Source organism: Ursus americanus, chromosome 14, assembly GCF_024610735.1.
Source record: "Ursus americanus isolate L20-20 chromosome 14, mUrsAme1.1.p, whole genome shotgun sequence".
Classification (NCBI taxonomy): Eukaryota; Metazoa; Chordata; class Mammalia; order Carnivora; family Ursidae; genus Ursus; species Ursus americanus.
Genome location: NC_142140.1, coordinates 1975786 through 1995763, shown reverse-complemented (window position 1 = coordinate 1995763; position 19978 = coordinate 1975786). Strand labels below are relative to the sequence as shown.

The 19978-nt window shown below is 41.8% G+C and overlaps 1 protein-coding gene across 6 annotated transcripts in view; it reads right to left on the bottom strand.

Annotated features, from left to right (window-relative positions):
* KBTBD12 (kelch repeat and BTB domain containing 12) overlaps positions 1-19978 on the bottom strand; it is a 71611-nt gene that overhangs the window by 20879 nt on the left and 30754 nt on the right. For all 6 annotated transcript variants that reach the window (XM_045812434.2, XM_087866729.1, XM_087866727.1 and 3 more), the window contains one exon: positions 6505-6702. In XM_045812434.2, the coding sequence (XP_045668390.2) occupies positions 6505-6702 (198 nt within the window). The remainder of the gene's footprint in view (positions 1-6504; positions 6703-19978) is intronic.

Genomic DNA, 19978 nt, shown 5'->3' with positions numbered 1-19978 from the left:
AATTTCCGTACTTTTTCTTTTTTGTTTGTGCTCAGGTGTATCTAAGAAACCACTGCCCAATTCAGGATCACAAGATTTATGCCTGTGCTTTCTTCTGAGAGTTTTACAGTTTTAGCTCTTACGTTTAGCTTGTGGCTCTACTTTATTTTTGTGCATGGGTGACACACACTTGCATGTGGATGTCAACTATTCCTGCACATTTGTTGAAAAAGGGATCCTTTCCCCATTGAATTGTCTTGGCATCCTTGTACCAGCCTGGAATGTCACGTGTATTCCACCGGTCTATATGCCTGTTATTGTGCCAGTACCACACGGTCTTGATTATGACAGCTTTGAAGGAAGTTTTGAAATTAGAAAGTCTGAGTCTTCTAATTTTGTTCTTTTTCAAGACTTTGGCATATTCTAGGTCTCTTGCATTCCCATATAAATTTTAGGATCAGCCTGTCAATTTTTCTGTGCAATATCTTACATTTCATTTAGGTTTTCAATTTCTTTTCATGATGTTTAGCAGTTTTCAGTGTACAAGTCCTGCACTTTTTAGGGCATGCTTATTCCTAAGCTTTTTATTCTTTTGGATACGATTAAACTAGAATCATTTTCTTAATTTCATTTTCAGATTGTTTATCGTGAGTGTATAGAAATACAATTTTTTTTGTATATTGATCTTGCATCCTGCAACCTTGCTGAATTCATTTATTAGCTCTAAAAGCTTTTTTGGTGTATGGATTCTTTAGAATTTTTCTAAATAAAAGATCATGTCATATGCAATTATTTATTCTTTTCTGATCTGGATGCTTTTTATTTATTTTTCTTTCCTAATTGCCCTCATTGGAACCTCCAGTACAATGTTGAATAGAAGAGGCAAAAATAGACATTCTTGTCTTGCTCCTGATTTTAGGGGGAAAGCTTTCAGTCCTTGACCCCTAAGTATGATGTTAGCTGTGGGGTTTTCACAGATGCCCCTTATCAGGTTGTGGAAGTTCCCTTCCCTTTCTAGTTTGTTGGGTGTTACCAACATGGAAGGGTGTTGGATTCTGACTCATCCTTTTTCTGTGTGTATTGAAATGATCGACCTGTTTTTTGTCCTTCATTCTACAAGTACAGTGTATTGCATTGGTTAATTTTCATATGGTTTAATCAACTTTGCATTCTTCGGATAAACCCTGCTTGACATGGTATATAATTTTTTGGTATGTTGCTGGATTCAGTTTGCTTGTATTTTGTTGAGGATTTTTGCACAAGGGGTATTGACCTGTAGTTGTCTTGCAATGTCTTTGTCTAGTTTTGGTATCAGAATGAATCGGAAAATGAGCTCTGATGTTTTTGAAACATAATGTTGGCTTCCTCATCCTGTTGGAGGTGGAGAAAGAGGTTTTGTTTTCTTTTTTTGTCCCCCCCACCCCACCCTCTGAGTCCCAGGATTCTGTCAAGAACTGTGCACCGTCTGAGATTTTACACGGTAGCTTGTTACAGTTTTGTGGATACTGAAAGATGATGTGAAACTCCCAGGTCTGAGATGAAGAACAATGTCATTCACAGCAAGAGCAGTCGCCCGTGCACCAGCATCGGTTATTTGAGACCCAGTTCCCACAGGGCAACATGAAGAGTGACAGGTGACACCTGTACAGTCAGTGGGCTGCATTATAGTAGAGGAACCCTGAGCTTAGGGACCCCGAAACTTTTTTTTTAAGATTTATTTATTTATTTGGGGGGGTGGGGCAGATGTACAGTGGGAGGGAGACAGTAGACTTCCCACTGAGCATGGAGCCTGATGCAGTGCTCGATCCCACGACCCTGAGATCATGAACTGAGCCGAAATCAAGAGTTGGGTGCCTAACTGACTGAGCCACCCGGGGGCCCCAGGACCCTGAATCTTTTATCATGGCCAGTAAGCACGCCTGCCTTTTGCTATGGAGGGAGACACCGTTTCAGTCTTCTGGGCTGTATGTGATACAAACATGCTTAAAAAGATAGCCCAGGACAAAGACAGTCAGTGTTTCTGCTCACAAGACATGCAGAAATGCCTGAGACTCATGGAGAATTATCTCCCAATAGATATACTTGTTAATATTTTCCTCCATACCCTCCAGTTATTCCACCATTATATGTACTATTATTTATACATTTTAAGTTTAGTTTTTGTTTTATCAGTTGTACATGCACAGGACATACGTAGAGTCAAACAGGCATGTTCCTTCAAAACAGTCATCTCCTCCCCTCCTCGCCATTTACTGCTCCTCTTTCAGCTGTGGCTGCGTCTGCTGGCATTGAGCACTGTATTCGTAAATAACATTTCTTATACTACTGCCACTTCTTGATTTCTCAGATGAAGGTATGGACTCTTGGTGTCCACTGTGGAAAATGTGGTTTCACCTTTCTTTCACATCCCTACATCTGCCTACTTTCTGGTTTCCCATTTTCCCAGGATAGTTCAGGTGTCATTTTGGTCAGCTCAAGATTTAATATTTACATTATTAGACGTTATTCTTATAAAAGCTAGTCACAGATGAGCCAGCCTTGTGCCACACTTTTCCTTTCCTGTGCAACTTCCTGTTTTCTCAAAGTCAGCTGTTCGATTTTGTTAGTTTTCATGTCTAAATGTTTAGATCTTTCAAAACATTAAGATTTGATGAGTTTTCTCTGCTGGAGGTCTTCTCCTGCAGAGCCTTTAGAGTCGCTCCATTCTGTGCTGGTCTGTGACGGCTGTTCAGGCCTGCCATGCAGACGGCCACTCTTAGGTCTCCTCTCAACATCTTCCTGGGAATTTCTTCCTCTCTACTGTGTTTGATCCTGTTCTCTGGATCCCTGGACTCTTTTTTTGGTTTACATGTCCATTTTTGGTGAATCATGTCCTAATAAAAGGGCACAGAGGAGATACAGGTTTTGAGACATTGCTTGGCTGAGTCTGTGCCCTCGCGCTTAACGAATAGTTCAGCAGGTATAGAAGTGTAAGTGGAAAATAATTTCCCCACAGAATCTTTGAAGGCATTTGCTTCATTTTCTTCTAGCTTCCAAGGTCATGGTTCAGAACCGGATGCCATTCTGATTCTTGACACTTTGTACGAAAATTTTTCCCTCTCTCTCTGGAAGCTTTTGGGATCTTCCATTTGTCCCCAGTGTTCTGTAATGTCACAGTGATGTGCTTTAGTTTGGGTTTGTTTTCATCCCTGTGTATCCTTCACATGGTGTATCCTTGCAATCTGGTGACTTCAGTTCCGGGAAAATTTCTGAATTTATTTCACAGATGATTTATTCCTCCCCATTTTCTCTGCTCTTTGTTTACCGGAACTCCTCTTATTCAAACGTTGAAACTTTTGGACTTGTTTTCTCTCTCACTTCCCATCATATTGCTTTTTGCTCTGCTTTCTGAGAAGTTCCTCCCACTATACCCTCCAAATTTCCTATTGTATATTTAATTTATGCTACCATATTTTTAATTTCCAAGAACTTCTTTAAATATGCTTTTTTTCTTCCATTTATGACAATGGGTTCTCTTATGTCTCTGAGTAGACTTCTCCTGTTATAGTTTATTTCCTCCAAGTAGCTTTTCTTTATTTGTTTTGATTTTTGTCTCTGATATACATACTTTCCTCAAATCTCTGATAGTCTCTAGCTGTTTGTTCGTCTTTAAGAGTGGGATGCCATGGAAGCAAGCTTTCTTTGTGAGGTTCTCCACAAGGTGATTTGGTTTTGCCTTATTTCAGGGCTGGTCAGGTCCCCAAAGACGAGTCTTCCAGTCCTCTGACTGGAGGATACGGTTGCCCACATTCTGGGAGCCAGGGAAGGAAGAAAGGTGCAGATCTCAATATTCTGTGTGCAGTTGTTCACCTACTCTGCCTGCTTTAGTACTGAGTGTCTCCACGAGGGGGGAGGAGGGGCTCCGAGTCACTACTGAGAGTGCGGCAGGAGATTCAGGTCTTCCTTCCTTTCACCCAGCATCACCTTCATTCCCTCTCCAGAAGTACCTGCTGTTGCCGGTTCCTGAGGCTGCCTGGGGGGGGTCTGTGCTACAAATCTGGGGGTTTTGTTTGTTTGCTTGCTTGCTTTTCCTGTGGCCAGTTCAGGGTCGAACTTTCTCAGGTCTGGTTAGTTACTACTCATTCATCTGCCCTCCAGCTTCCAAAATTTGGTTGCTGTTGCCTTCCCTCTTCTTTCCTTTGTCCAACTGGGGTTATTCCTTTTATTGTCATCTTAGTGGGGCTTGGGGAGAAACTAGAGGTGTTCAAACTAGCATTTTAACCAAAAACAAATTATTATATTTATTACATGTTTACATATCTGTCTTTCGCATCACATGTTGGGCAGCTCGATGTCATCCCAAATGTTCATCAAAAGTTATGTTTCGATCACCTTTTTACTGAATTAACTAAATAGATTATAAGAGATTAATTTCTTGATTGTGGTTTTCTGACTAAATAAATGCGATGACTAGGTTTGTGTCACATGAGGAGAGAAAATTCAGTGCCTGTTTTTAGGTCTGATGCTGAGGTTGCTTGTTCATAACAGGCATGTTATTATACAATTGCTCCATTTTTCATAAAACCCCAGTGATGCTTCATTCAGCTAATCCCAGAAAATCCATCATGTTAGAACAAAATAATTAAAATGGATTTTGAGAGCTCATATGGTAAATCCCTTTCCCTCTGGCTGAAAACATCGTTCGTCCACTACAGCACCAAGAAAAGAGGTTTCTCATAGTATGAGTGTTGACATGTTTGAAAAGCTGGAGGATATCTGTTCTCTAACTCAATATTATACGAGGAAAGATAAGGGAAAGACACAAAACGAAACAGGGTATCTTCCAGGTACTTAGACACTAATTACTACCCCTCCCTCTGGATGTCCTGAGGCTACCTTTTGTAATTCTCTGTCCTTCTCTTCTGGTGGAGAGAAAGCCAAAAGCCAGAGGATGGAGAGGAGGTATGTGATTACAGCTGGAGGAGAGCCCTGGTGATGTGTGGGTCCAGGAGCTGGGATCGCTCTCTTGACTCCTTGTGTCCCTCCTTACACACACAGCGTGAACCAGGAGGGCACTTATCAGATCTCCTTCCTGAGCCAGGTTTCTCGCTACCATGATAGATTCCTTTACACAAGCACGTGATGTTTAATATAAAAGATATTAAAACAATTTTTAAAAAACCTCTTTGGAAAGTCCTCTGAAGAAAGAGAGGGAAAGGAAAATTAAAGCTTTTTATTATGGGAATGTTCAAGTATTGAAATAATGCCCCGATGCATCCATTATCCAGCTTTAGCAATTACCAACATTTTACTAATGCTGTAAAATTTGCTCTTGCCCCCCTCACCCCATTGACTTTTTAAAAAGTATTTGCTGGAGTAGATGAAAGCGAATTTCGGACAGCATATCATTGTCACCCATAAATACTTCTAAATGCTCTCTAATTGTTCACGCTCTTTTTTTCTTTCTCCTTTATACAAAACCACACTGCCATCATTATATAACCTGACAATGAACAATTCCCTACTATCCTCTAATACTCCGGTCCATATTAAAATTCTCCGGACTATCTGAAAAATATCTTTTTACAGAAGATTTGTCTGAATCAAGAGCCAAATAAGGTCCACTCATTGCATTTGGTTCATTTATCTCCTGTCTCTTTTAGTTCGTAATGATAACTTCATTCTTTAACTTCCATACAATGATGTGCATTAAAAATGAAGGTGGGCTTATCAAAGGCTTGGCTTTGCTGCAGTGTCAGCTTTATTTTCTTCTGGCACCCTTCCAAAGTTTTAAGTGCTCTCGAGGCATGCGTTTCATGGATATGTACTGGCCTAGTGCTTCTATTAGTGAGGTTAGAATTGAACAGTTAGTCATTTTAATATAACCGCATTCTGCCTTATTTACTGGTGCAACTAATCAAGCTTTGCAGAGTTGCTTATTAGCTTTGCGCATATTTAAACGTTTCCCTGTTACGTTAAAAATGATAAATCCATACTGTATATTGCAAAGATGGTACAATTTGATACTTGGAAACTAAGTAGGGTAATAAATATATGCATTAGGTATTATTTTAGAAATGCTTTCAAGCAATTTATTTGAAGTGGGGGTAGTGGAGAAGGAATAGGCGTGCTTTCTGAGGGCGGGATCTTTTGGTCAATAAAGATGGCGATAAAACCCAGCACTGCTGGTCAGACCTCTACTTCCACCTGTTCATGTCGTCACAGGGCTAGGCTTGCTTCTCCCGTTTCTCTCCTCCTCCTGTTCAGCTCAGAGTTGTTGAGCGCCTGCTATATGCCAGACACATTATACACTAGACCTCATTTAGCTCGTACAGTAGCCTGGGGAGATAGCAGCTCCCTTTTGCAGACGTGAAAACCCAAGTTCAGAACTTCGGTGAGCAGCTCAGGGTCACTGAACTCTGAAGGCCGGGCTTTTGCCAGGGCTCACCTGGCTCTCAGGATTATTCTTTGTGGCTGGGTCAATTAAAGGGGGGGTTAAAGTCAATGCGGAGGGAGGTTATAAAGCATTTAAAATTGGATCAATACCTGCTCCGTGGAATCCCCCGCAGACATAGAGCTTGCCATCCACTGCTCCTGCATTGGTAGAATTGGTTCGAAGGGAGAGCAGGGGACTTGGCATAGGTGGGCCCTCTCTCCAGAAGTCCCCGTCAGGGTTATAGATCTCCACCACATCAAGGCACTTTCGAACCTGGCCTTGGTCTCGCCCTACACAGCCAATTCCACCTGCAGAGAATGGTACACAGAAATGAGACGATCAAGGACTGCAATTTCCCTGTGGCTCGCACCCCCTTCCTCCTACAGTCTGTACCACACATCTATGGGCCCCTGACTTTTCTCTGTCTTGCCTGGTGCTACTTCTCAGATAATTTCTAAGCAATGGTGATGTCTGCTCCGTACTCCATAGCCCAGTTTAATATCCTTGTTTTATTTTTTATTTATTTATTTTTTTTAAAGATTTTATTTATTTATTTGACAGAGATAGAGACAGCCAGCGAGAGAGGGAACACAAGCAGGGGGAGTGGGAGAGGAAGAAGCAGGCTCCTAGCAGAAGAGCCTGATGTGGGGCTCGATCCCACAACGCCGGGATCACGCCCTGAGCCGAAGGCAGACGCCCAACCGCTGTGCCACCCAGGCGCCCCTGATACCCTTGTTTTAGAGTGTTCTGTGTGTGCTTATGCATGAAGCTGATTCCGCTGCAGGGTTTATGTCCTACAACATCCAAAGCTGGTTCACACCATGAGCAACCCCTTTAGGATAAGAATTTCAGGTTTGCATGCGAGGGCACCTCGACTCTGACAACTGTCTTTCAGTTGATCGTTGGCAAGGTTCACTGACCTGCCAGCAGGGATGGGTCCTTGCTGTTCCTCATCAATGGAAGCCTGTCTTTTCTTCTCTTCTTAAGTTGCATGGACTTTTCCCCATTAGGGAAGGGCCATTTGTTGATAAAGTTCAGGTTTGGGGTCAAAGAAAGGCTCCAAACCCAAATGCCCAGTGCATCTCCCATTTTTGGATGATACAGTTCATTCAACAGACATTCACTGGTTGCCCACTTTATCAAGGCAATGTGCTAAGTGATAAGAAACTTAGGAAGATGAATAAGGCATGTTTTCTTCTGTTAAGAAATTAATGTGGTGGAAAAAGGGTCATGTATGCAAATAAATAGGTAGACAACATGGAGACAGGTAACTGAAAAGAGATACCTATTAGACTCAGAAGGCCAAAGACTGTAACGAGTAACAGTGGTGATGGCAGAGGACTTTGGAGGATATCTTATTTTTGTTTTTCTCCTCTTTGCTGATGGAGCCCGGCCCGTTTCCTGTCTCAGTATGGATCCAGGGACTGAGGCTATCAACTCAGGAAGCTCTTAGCTGCTTTCTCTTTTATCCGACTGGATAAATTATTTAGCCCATTACAGTGCCAAGTCTGAGCCGCAGCGTTTCCGAGGAGGGGAACACGCTGGCCTTGGTTAACTGCACGGCTCTGCTGTTCACGGCCCTCTTTCACTGTGGCACTGTGGTAGCCAGAGGTTTCTTAGTCCAACAAAAAGTGGAATTTCCTATTTGTGGGGCAAGACAGCCTTAAAGAAGAGGATTTATCACCAGCAGCTAAACCTGGCAACTCCCCATCAGGTAAGAATGAGATGCTTTAGTTACCTGCTCCCCAAGACCCAGGAGAGATATGACTAGGCCGGATGATATTACAACCACTTCGGAAGGCCTTTTAACAAGAGGACGCAAACAGTTTAAATGCAAGTCACTGGAAGTCAGGCTGGGGCGCGCCGAGCAACCAGCATCCTGAACATAACTTAGAAGTTTCAATAAAAGCCCATTAGAAAAGCTTCCCCAACATAATGCATATAAAGAATGGGTATTATTCTCTTTGGTTTTGAAATAATTAGAGCGCTTGCCATTTTTGTTTCTCTGTGTAAGTGTATTTAATTATAATGTTCAGCCCTTCCTCTGCTCTTTGAAACATGTGCCCTTTCTGTTTGGTTGGCAGACAGCGCACACGCTCCGCTCCAGGGTGCCATGGCTGGCGGGGCATTGTCCCTGCTTCTGACCATTGACGCCTGAGTGCGTTCTCCGTCTCGCTGGGATGTAATCCCACCGTCAAGTACACTTAGAGCGTCACTCTGTAACAGCAAACTAATGAGCTTAAACTGAAGGTGAACCCTGATTAGATAAATAATCAAACAAAAGCGTGATCTTTATTAATAAGTCAGCAGCAGCACTACAAGACAACTCTTTTGATGAGAGAAATCTAGGGTAGGATCAGTACATCTTTAGAATTTCAATGAGATACCGCCATATCTTTAATTTATGTGCTATCAGAACCTCTCAGCCTGACTTTTCTTTATCAAAACAGGCCAATGAATACAAATCATCTTTGCGAGTTGTGCCCAAATCAACCTCGAATGCAAACTATATACCTTAGGGTTTTTTTGGTAGTGGGGGAGGGGAGGGAGAAAATGATAGGACAATGCCTCCCTCTCCTCGTTTTTGTTTCTACAAAGATGAAGACCCGCTCTTCTTGTGTTCGGCTGCTATAGATTCTTTCCCTTCTGTGGGTGCGCACACGCGAAGCCTGTCCGGGAGCTGACTGAGGGCAGAGGTGAGCCACCCTCCTAGGACTCCCTGTCCGCAGCACCCTGCCGACAGCGGTGTGCGCTCCCTGCTCCTGCCTACTGGGTTGCCTTCGGGTGGCAGGCTTACTCTATTCTGCCCTGGGCTGGATCCAAAAGAAGGGGATTGTGACAAGCTCCCAAACTTACTTGCATTGCTAAAGAAGCTTTTGAGACAAGCTTTAGTAAATATCTTTACTGTCGTAGGCTCCCTTGTGACACAGAAGAAGCAGGTGGGTTTTTGGAAACAGACAGATCCTGGTTCATGTGCTTGTGTCACCATTTACTAACGTGGGTCCATATAATGTCTCTAAGCCTCAATTTTCTCATCTGCAAATTAAGGATAATGATGCCAATTTCATAAGTTGTGGCGAAGAGTAAGTATTACGTCACTAACGGGGGAGAAGGGCATTACTGTGGGAATTTCTTTATTCTCATGTACTGCTCGTGGTTAGCACGTTGCTGGTACTCAGTCATGTTAATTCTTTTTCCTCCATGTTCTAGTATGTATCTTACACGTTTCTTTTGTCAAAACAAAAAAGCAATGACTGGCTTCCCAGAATGTGACAAACTCTGCATCCAGAGAGCTGAAAACTCACTTCCTGTCAGTTTATAAAGGTCATCTTCTTAAGGATATAGGAATCTCCGCCCAGGTATTGGGAGAAATTGTTGGTGGGAGTCTGTTGTTGGGCTCATCTCTTCCCCAGAGCTGGCCTGCCTAAAGAATCAGTGACTTCTTTTAACCTGGGCTGGACCTAACCCAGCAGGACACAGGTCAACACTCTGCTAATATTTCTCTGAAGGGCCCTTGTGAGAACAAATATATTCCACAGCTGAAAAATGTAGACACACAGGATATAAATCCTTGAAGATGAGGTATGCATCGTTATATTCTCTGAGCTGCTAAGTGTGTCTTTTTTCTAAGGGATCTTAATACTGTTTACTGACTAACTATTAATCTTTGGCATATTTATCTCCTGAATAAACAAAATGATTTGCAGAAAGCCTCATTTTGTGGTCCTTTCCATATTTACCCAAGAACTAATAGAGAAAGAGAGTGATAAAAAAAAAAAAGGATCAGGTCTATGAATTAGGATAAACTAGTTGCAGATAACACATTCTACTCTTTTATGATGTCTTAAAACATATGTTATCTCTGCCTTAGTGAGTTGAAGATACCAAATGTAATTAAACATCTTCTTAAGGATTCAGGGGTAACGATATGACCTGTTGTCATAATAAGCCACAGATACGTAGGTGACTCCATACATCAGGCTTCATGAAAACAGACTTAAGATTTACTTTCTTGAACAAATCCTTGCTATTGGTGTGGCTTTTAGCAATTTATCTCTTCTCATAGCAAAAACATATAGAATGTATAGTACTTTAAACTTCTAGTTAATTTTAAGCAGTGTGAAAGTATATTTTGGATATCCCCTTTGTGTTTGTACTAGGTATCAGAGAATAACATGTTTAAGATTTTTTTTTTGTCCTTGAGACACAATCTACTGGAAACCAAAGGCAAATATGAAACCATAAGTAATATAGCACTATAATTATACATGGATTGAATAAAGCAGAATTTCTAACTAATGGTCATAATGAGATGTGGGACTGCCAACTCTCCGTGAACTTTTAGGATATCAATGATAAAAATTACTATAGCTAGTCGCAATTTGGGAGCCATAGGCAAACTTTGGTTTTTTAAAGTTCAGGGTTCCCTGTTGAGAGTGCCAGATAATCAAGGTTCGAACCCTTCATATGGGGGTGACTGGGTGGCTCAGTTAGTTAAGCGGCGGACTCTTGATTTCTGCTCAAGTTGTAACATCAGGGTCATGAGATTGAGCCCCACATTGGCCTCTGTGCTCAGCGGGGAGTCTGTTTGAGATTCTCTCCCTTTCCCTTTGCCCCTCCTCCTGCTGGCTCTCCCTCTCTATCTCTCTTTCAAACACATAAGTAAATCTTTAAAAAAATCCTTTGTATGATTAACTGGAAATACATTTCATGGACACCCACAACAAAAAGATGATGAGCCATTCACTCCAGTTGTAAGCCACCTCAGTTGATGAATCTCTAAATCCAAGCCTTTTTTCAGAGAAAGATGGCACGAAGAATACCTTGTCTGATGTCTTTGGCCATTGTAAACACATAGCGCTTTTTTTTGTCCAGCATGAACTTAAGAAATGTCTATCTAAGTCCACAACACCTCTGGGATTCGATCAAACCACACCCAACATTCTGTTCTGATAACTTATGAATGCTAGCATACTTTTTTTAAAATTTTATTTATTTATTTGAGAGAGAGAGCGACCATGAGAGAGAGAGCACAAGCTGGTGGGGGCAGAGGCAGAGGGAGAAGCACGTTTCCTGCTGAGCAGGGAGCCTGATGTGGGGCTCGATCTCAGGACCCTGAGATCATGACTTGAGCCGAAGGTGGACGCTTAACTGACTGAGCCACCCAGGTGCCCAGTGCCAGGATACTTTGACCGAATGAGCTTGTGGTCCTCCTAGAGTACCTGACTGTACAGTGCTGTCCAGGGAAGGGAGTTTGCCTCATTCAGCTCTGCCTCTCTTCTAAGAGCTGGCCCCGGGGCCTGGCTTATGTGATACACACTCAGTAAGTATTCTGGGCATGTGATCCCTCCACCTCTTCGCTGTTCTCACCATTATTTGTATTTCTCAAAGTGTAGTCCTACAATGACTCATACCAGAACTGCCTGGATGCTTCCTACAATTCAGATTCCTAAGTCCCACTTCAGACCTCCTAGCTCAGATTTTGCTGGGGGGTGAGGGCCAGGGAGCTGCCATTTTAATAAGCAACTGAGGTAATTTGAGAAACACTTACATTAACTTTTAAAAAGGTGCTTAGAGTTCCAAAGAAAGCTAAAGGCAAAATCTCACCATAATGAAACTTGCTTCTTTCATCTCATACAATCATTCACCTCTAGAGAGATTTTCAAGTGCATTTACTCCAGTGACTGGAACCTTCAGGGTGACTTCCTCTACGTCACCCGCAGTGGCTCTCCAGCTGGGAGGCAGACCGCAGTGTGACTGCTTCGGGAAGCCCTCGAGGCCTAGAGCGGTCTCCTGGAGAAAGTCACACCAATGGTTTGGGACATCAGCTGTGCAGGAAGACTTCTTCTTAGCTGGCTCCCCGGACAGGGAAAGGAAAAGTCCTACTTTAAAAAAATTACCCACGATACTTGTAACCCTGATTATTTTTATGGCTTTTTAGGGGGTGGAAGAACAGGACAGGCAACAGAGATGAGAGAAGTCAGTTCAGCGAACCAGTATTTACCAAGCTCCTCTCGCAGAAGCCAGGCCCTGGGCTGGCTCTTGGAAGGCATGCGGACACCAAAGACGCAAGGTCTCTCCCCTTAAGCCGTCCGAGTATAGCGTGAGGAGGGCGGCAACCGACCCAGAGTAGCATGGGCAGGGGACCAGTGCAATGAACCCTGACCTAGTGGTCACACAACCAACCACCAAGGGCATTTTCTGCCAGACACTGAAGGATGTGTAGGAGTTAGCGAAACAGAGGCGGAGGCATTAAAAGCAGAGGCAGGAGAGTAAGCCTGGAGGTGTGTTCAGAAGTGACTGTCAGTTCCCGTGGCTGGAATTTGGGTTTTGCAGGGTTGGGGGGAAGAGGCTGGAGGAGACGAGGTTGCATAGGCAGGCTGGGGCCAGGCTGGAAAGGTCTGAACATTTCCACAAACAGATGCTGGTGCTCACTTTCTATATTTGATTTTCCTGACCCACCTAGCTGAAGCAACTTCTGAATACAATTTGACTTTTGAATAACACTTGCCAGAAATCCATATTTATGAGAATCCATTGTCACTTCAGAAGCAAGCATAATTAATTCAAAAGCATAACTAATAGTAGGAGATCTAAAATGCTTACTAGTTTATTTCACAAAGGCTTTTTCTTTTTTCCAAAGAGAATCCCTGGTACCATATTTAAAATCAATTTTTTGTAATACAGACACTCAACAAGAGCTCACGGCTAGGGTGTAAGGAGTTGGAGCCCAGAAGTTATGATTTTTCTCAAAACTTTACTAATAGGAGTCTGCATTTAATTCATCTCCTACATTATTACTCATAAAAATATGATTTTAAACCTTGAAAACCAGGAGTTAACATTTTCTCACAGTAATAGGATATATTACCCTAAATTTTTTAGGCTGCCTGTTTAGAGGACATTTTTTGGAAGATTAGGATATATTTGGGTTAAAGTAGCTTAGCTATCTCTTATAATGAGCTTTTGCAGTACAAATGACAGAAGATTGTTCTTCAAAAAGAAAGCATTTAAAAACACATGGCTTTCAACAGTACCCTCTGGTCTCTTCCCAGAGAGTTTCAGTTGGTTCTGCCATTGAGCCCATGGCCCACTCTTCCCGCACGTCCCAATGAAAATGGCTGCCCTCCTGAGAAAGCCCTCAGAAAAAGAGGCAAAATGAAAATCAGCCAGTTTTAAATACCTGGGTTTTCAATAGGGTGTCATTTACTCATAAGGCTTATATAGACTCTTTAAATTATTTTACGCTCTCCAGGAAGTTATGCAATAAATAGAAGGGCCAACTACAGTGTGAAAAACTGATAAAATACACACGTAACTGAGTGAACAGTGGAGTCACTTACGTAAACAATCTAGCTGTATGTTTTCCCGTATTTTTATGTTAAGAAGGCAATTGATAGATTTCCAGGAAAAACTATCCAATATCTGACGAATAGGCCTCTTGGCTAGTTTGCCATAATCCCAGGAGCTGTTTTCAACTAAATTCAAGGTATTATCCGTGGCAAGACCCTTTTCAAAGACATTTCCGCAGAAATTTAGCACAGTTGTTAACGGAAGCCAAATTTCTAACATCTTGACGACTCGTATCAAACCTTGAGGGTCAGCTGCGCCCACGGTGTCCAATAGTTCAAATGGAAAGAAGACATTCCGGACAATATTTTCCGAGAGTCCCTCACGTGAAAACGTGTACCGGCTCTACACAGAAAAGCAGGTTGTGTGAATGTGCCACATGTCGTTGGTGCATGTTTACAATGGGAGGGAATGAACATACTCAAAGGGCTTTAGAAAGAGCGGTAGAACTGGACACACAGCCACTGGGCATCTTAAACTGAGTTCACCCACCCCCAGCCCACCCCAGAAGCATTTACTCCATGGGGCATCCTTCGACCGAGGAGACCATCAGAACAACGTTCTACTACAACCACTGTCACGCTCTTCTTTGTGTAATCTTATTCTTTACCCCTTTGATCAGATTTTTTTCTCTTTACTGGTTTACCAAGGGTTGATGACCGTCCTAACTTTTTAATTTGCCTCTCCTAACTATTGTCTGTGCAGCTAACTTGAAGCATGGTATGGAGATATGTCAAACCGATGTTACCAACAACGACACAATGCAAAAATGAAAAAAAAAATGTCCCTGCACTGAAAGAGGGGGATGACAATTTTCTCAAAACTGTTAAAAAAAAAAAAAAAAGAACAACCCACAAAAAATACACACAGGCTCCAAATGGTGTCATTTAGACCAAGTTCTCACGGCAGTGCTTAGGACATACCCTAATTGCAGTTTCACCCTCCCCCAGAAATGTGGTCTTAACTGGTCAGGCAGGAATTTTTCAATCCCTGCCAGTGAGTCTGCACCCGGGTCCTCTCCAGCCCCCTAGGAAAGATGAGGTCATCTGCACTGATCAGCCACTTTGCTCTTCCCCCTAGAAAGCGGCCTTGCCTGGATCAATCCTCTTCTTTTGCTAATAACTTTCTTGTCCCTACCCTCTGTCTATTTTGTACAACTCCTTGGAGCACCTCTCCACTTGCTAGATGGGGTGCTGCCCGATTCACAAATCATTGAATAAAGCCAATTAGATCTTCCGATTTCCTTGGGTGACTTTTGTTATTTAACAGGATGTAATAGGGACTGTTTATCATGAGTCTAGAGACAATATACTTCCAGCTCCAGCAGAGCTGATCACATCTCTATTGCAGTATTCAGCTTCTTTTCTTCTGTGCAGGAGCCAGGCTCTTTGCCAACCCAGGACCGGGACCAATTAATTGTTCTATCAGTCTATTAGTTAGACTAGGTGTATGACTCTCCAATACCCTCCAGGAAGCTGTGTCTTCTTATAAAGAGTCTGAAGTGATAGAGCTCTTCCCACTCTGGTGGGACAGATTCCTGAGGACAACAGTCCCATCCCCAGGTGCTGCTCAAGGTGGTCCTTGAAAATTTCTCCCTCGCTTTGACTGATACAGAAAATAGTAAACAAACCAGTTAAAATTCCTTTGCCCAAATAGCTATGGAAATTAGCATAGCCTTTGGTTTTTCTATTGCTAACTCAAAGGAGTCTGTGCTGTTGCGAACACTTCATTTTGTACCTCGATTAACACCACAAAGGAGGTAGAGCAATTTCTATTCATGCAAAACGAAGAGGCAAACTATTAAGGAAGACTCAGGGAATTGCTGAGCCTTGTTTTTGATGATGAGACCTGGAAAAGTCTAGATCTTGCCATGGGAGTTCCCTCCTCTCGCTTCTTGTAATACTTTGTTATACTTGTATATCACACAGCTTGATTTATTTCTCCAGAGTCATAAGTCTACACGGCCACCGTCCTAACAAATGTCTCAACAAATGATCTGAAGACAGAAGCAGGATGAACTCATGCTAATCAACAAGCAAGTTAAAAATCAGACCCACAAGTAAAACCTTGTCTTCAAGAAGAATGAACAATAGTGGAGGGCATCTGGACAATCCCCATGGGGTCTCCTATTGCTGAGGTTAAAGACTAGGAAGGGAGAATGAGAATATATCAAAGTTCCACACTCCTAGGAAAAGCCTAGCATTCTATGGCCAGGGTAACAAATCAATATCAGAAGTGGTTTTCAACCTGATTAATCGATCAGCGACAACTTGCTTCAGTAAACGTGCTTCTAGAACCAATCAGTCAGATGGAGCCTCAGACTCTGAAAGGGAGCCAGTCGGCAGCTGACCTGCTTCACTGACTCTTCTGCTACGACTGACTTGACCCACGCCTGCCTCTATAATGAACACAAACCATACTTCTAAGGTTGACAGCAACCCACTCCCAACTGTGTAACAAACAGTAATCCAAAATAAACTCCCACCACAAACCTGAGATTATCAGTCAGCTTTGTTCAATTGGAGTGTCTCTGGCCAGTTAACCATTCCTACACGTAAGTAAGCAATAAGCTCAGCTTTTTTGGATTCCAGATACTGGGTGCTGGTCTCATCCTTGAACAGTGATCAATAATTGACATTAAATTGAGAAGTAGGTTAATTTACTATGCACTCATGAAATGAAGATATTAAAGCATGAGAGTAACTCAGCCTAATCTTTCTCTAGCAAGCTTTGACTTCTATTATCTCTGGTGCCAAGCATCTTTCTCTTTTTCCTTCTTCTAAGTCCTACCTATAGAGAGAGTGACTTGACCTTCCACATGTCCCTATGTGTGCACTTAACTGTATGCATGACTGATCTGACTTTATCTTATTCTGGTCCACGAGTTCCTTCTGAGCATAGAGTGTGATTTCATTTCTAGACCCTCAGCACCCAGCCCAGGGTCTGACATATCATATACCCAACTAGTATTCATTGAATCAAATTACAGTATGATAAGAAAATAAAATATCTCTCCAATGGCAATTATTAGGCTATCTGATATCAATGTTACTCAATTGAATCTTGCCTGTTATTTAGAAAGGGTTACCTTCCACTGAATTATTTCTCCCTTCATTTCAGAAAGGCCAAATTTTGCTTATTTTCATTCATCTAGTTCCTGAGAACAGTTTTCATTCCTAAGTCTCTTGATGCTGCTTCTTCCCCATTAGCCCAGGCTCTGCTACCTCGTTCTTCCTGCTTCCCTCACTGTACAAATTTTGAGTTTCTATACCATATTTTCTTTCCTTACTACATGTATTTCCTCCACCCTTTTACATCTTTCTTAGCTCAATGGCATGTTTTGTAATTTTAATTTTTAAAAATTTTATTGTGGTAAGAACACTTAACATGAGATCTATCCTCTTAACACATTTTAAAATGTACAATACAGTACTGTTTACTCTAGATACAATGTTGTACAGTAGCTCTGTATACCGTATCCATCTTGCTTAACTGAGACTTTATGCCCCTTGATTAATAACCCCCATTTCCACCTCCCCCAGCCCCTGGAAACACCATTCCACTCGTTAATTCTGTGATTTTTACTATTTTAGATATCTCAGATAAGTGAAATCATGAAGTTTTTGTCTTTCTGTGACTGGCTTATTTCACTTAGCCTAGTATCCTCAAGGTTCATCCATGTTTTTGCATATTACAGAATTTTCTTCTTTTTTAAGGCTGAATAGTATTCCATTGCATGTACATGCTACTTTTTATCCATTCATCTTGTCTCCACCCCTTGGCTATTGTGAGTAGTGCTTCAATGAACATGGGAGTGCTAATATCTCCTTGAGGTCCTAATTTCAAATATTTGGATAAATACCCAGATTTGGATAAAATTCCAGAATAAGTTCTGGGATTGCTGGATCAATGGTGTTTCTATTTTTAATTTTTTGAGGAACCTCCATACTATTTTCCATAGTGACTACACTCTTTTGCATTATTACTAACAGCTAGCAAGGGTTCCAATTACTTCACATCCTTGCCAACACTTATGCACACGCAAAAAAATTGAAATTGAACTCTTATCGCGTACCATGCATAAAAACCAACTCAAAATGGATTAAAGACTTAAATATAAGATATGAAACTATAAAACTCTTAGACGAATACTTAGGAGAAAAGCTTCAGGACATTGGTTTTACAATGGTTTCATGGATATGACATCAAAAGCACAGGCAACAACAAAAAAATAAACAAATGGGACTACATCAAACTAAGTTTCTGCACAAAAAAGGAAATAATTCACAGAGTGAAAAGGTATCCTATGGAATGAGAGGAAATATTTGCAAACCATATATCTGGTAAGGGGTTTGTAATTTTAATTTTTATACATATTACCAATATTATTGTAAATTCAGATAGCAATAAACAACATTTAAGAGCTACAAAAGTAACAGAAATCACATTATATTCTTACCCAAACCTAATGGGTCAAACTATAAAGCCAATTCTTAAATTCTCCTGCTAAGAGGGAAGAAAGCAAGCATAGATAATAAAATTCACATTTACCCAAGCCATAATTTGGCTACTGCTCTGGCAAGTTATTAAGTCAGAGGGTAAAATTAGCTAATTTGATTTTTCAGCTCCTTTCCTTTCTCTGGCTCACCATCCAGCTTGCACACCAACCATGTAGCGACTAAAATGCAGGTACTGGAAAGAAGCAGAGACCTCACTTGCTTCAGTCTCTAAAGAGTGAGAATTTCTTAAAACACCCAGTTAGCACTTTAACTTCTAACATCCAACCATTCAGTTTCTCCACTTGAATTTTGTGAGAAGACTCTACAGATCCTGTTAATTCAGGACTTACAGATGAGATGTCATGATCTTGCCTAAAGTATGTGAGTTTCTGCTTTATCTCATTCTTCCAGTTATGAGAAAACATCACAGGACTTATATGCTTACATAGTGGTAAACTGGATTTCCTAAGTCAGCCCCTGTAGAGAGCATCTAGCTTATGATTTTTGGCAAGAGATAAAGAAACGGTGAAACCCTAAAGCCCTAATCTCAAAGGCAGAGAGTTGCAGGGACAGCACCATCCAATATATAACTCAGCAGGTTACTGACCCCTACCCTCAGCTGACTCAAGGTAGAGACAGAACCAGGTACTCCCCTAAGGGCCTCTGTAAACCCCTGATGATGGCTACTGCCCCAGTTGAACAGCAGGATCAAAATCAGTAACCTTGATGTAAGAAAGGTAGAAAGTAAGGCTCTGTTATCAGATGACTGATTCTGCTTCTATGCCATTTAATAACTGTAAGTTTGAATAAGGCACTTACCCTTTTTTCACTTTATAAAACTGTAAAACAAACATATCATACAAAAAGAATTGTGTCTGAAAAAATGAAGTACAGCAATCATGTTTCCACTTCTTGGTAACATGTAATAGTAGGTTTTGGCAGGCTAATGGTCTTAACGCAACTAGAAAAAATGGGTAAATTGAAAAAAATCACATTTTTAAAGATGTTAGAGAGGTGTGGAAACAATAAGGACTGAATGAATTAAAATTCCAGAGAGGAAAGAGCCCTTTCTGGGCCATTTTCTGCACCTGGGATATTTGCTAATTCTGGATCAAGACAAAGAACTGGATTGGGCACAGACAGAGGGACTCTAGTGAAGGAAAGAGAAACTGGGAGGGGGGGCAAGGGACGAGTTGTGTGGGGCTTGTGTGACAGACTGAGAACTAGAGGATTTGCAAAGAGGAACCTTCCACACGTGGCCAATTTTTTTACCTGAAAATGCTGAGTTATAAAGGCAATCTGGGATTCTGGGCCAAATATTTTTAATGGTCAGAGGAACATCTCCCAGAGTTGTATGGTATGTAGAAGACCAAACCTGATTAAAGTGAGAGGCCCTGCTGCAGACGAAAGGTCTCCCTTTGAGATATTGTTGGGTTTTGAAGCTGTTCAGGAAGGCTAAAGAGCAAAGCTAAAAAAACCTGAAGGGAAGAATTGAATCCCCACAGTCTTTCAAGGGAGAGGACATAGAAATCCATGAAGTGCTCAGTCCAAAGCCTGGAAGAACCATGACCAGGAAACAGGGACAAACAACAGGTGAACTGAGTGTTACAAAGGCTGTGACCCAGCCTTGGCCCAGCTCAACCCCTGATTGTATTGAGGTGACTAGTCCCTTGTTCTGTCTTACCAATGAAGTGTAGAATCTTCTCTGGTGGAATGACAGCACTGGGAAACTTTT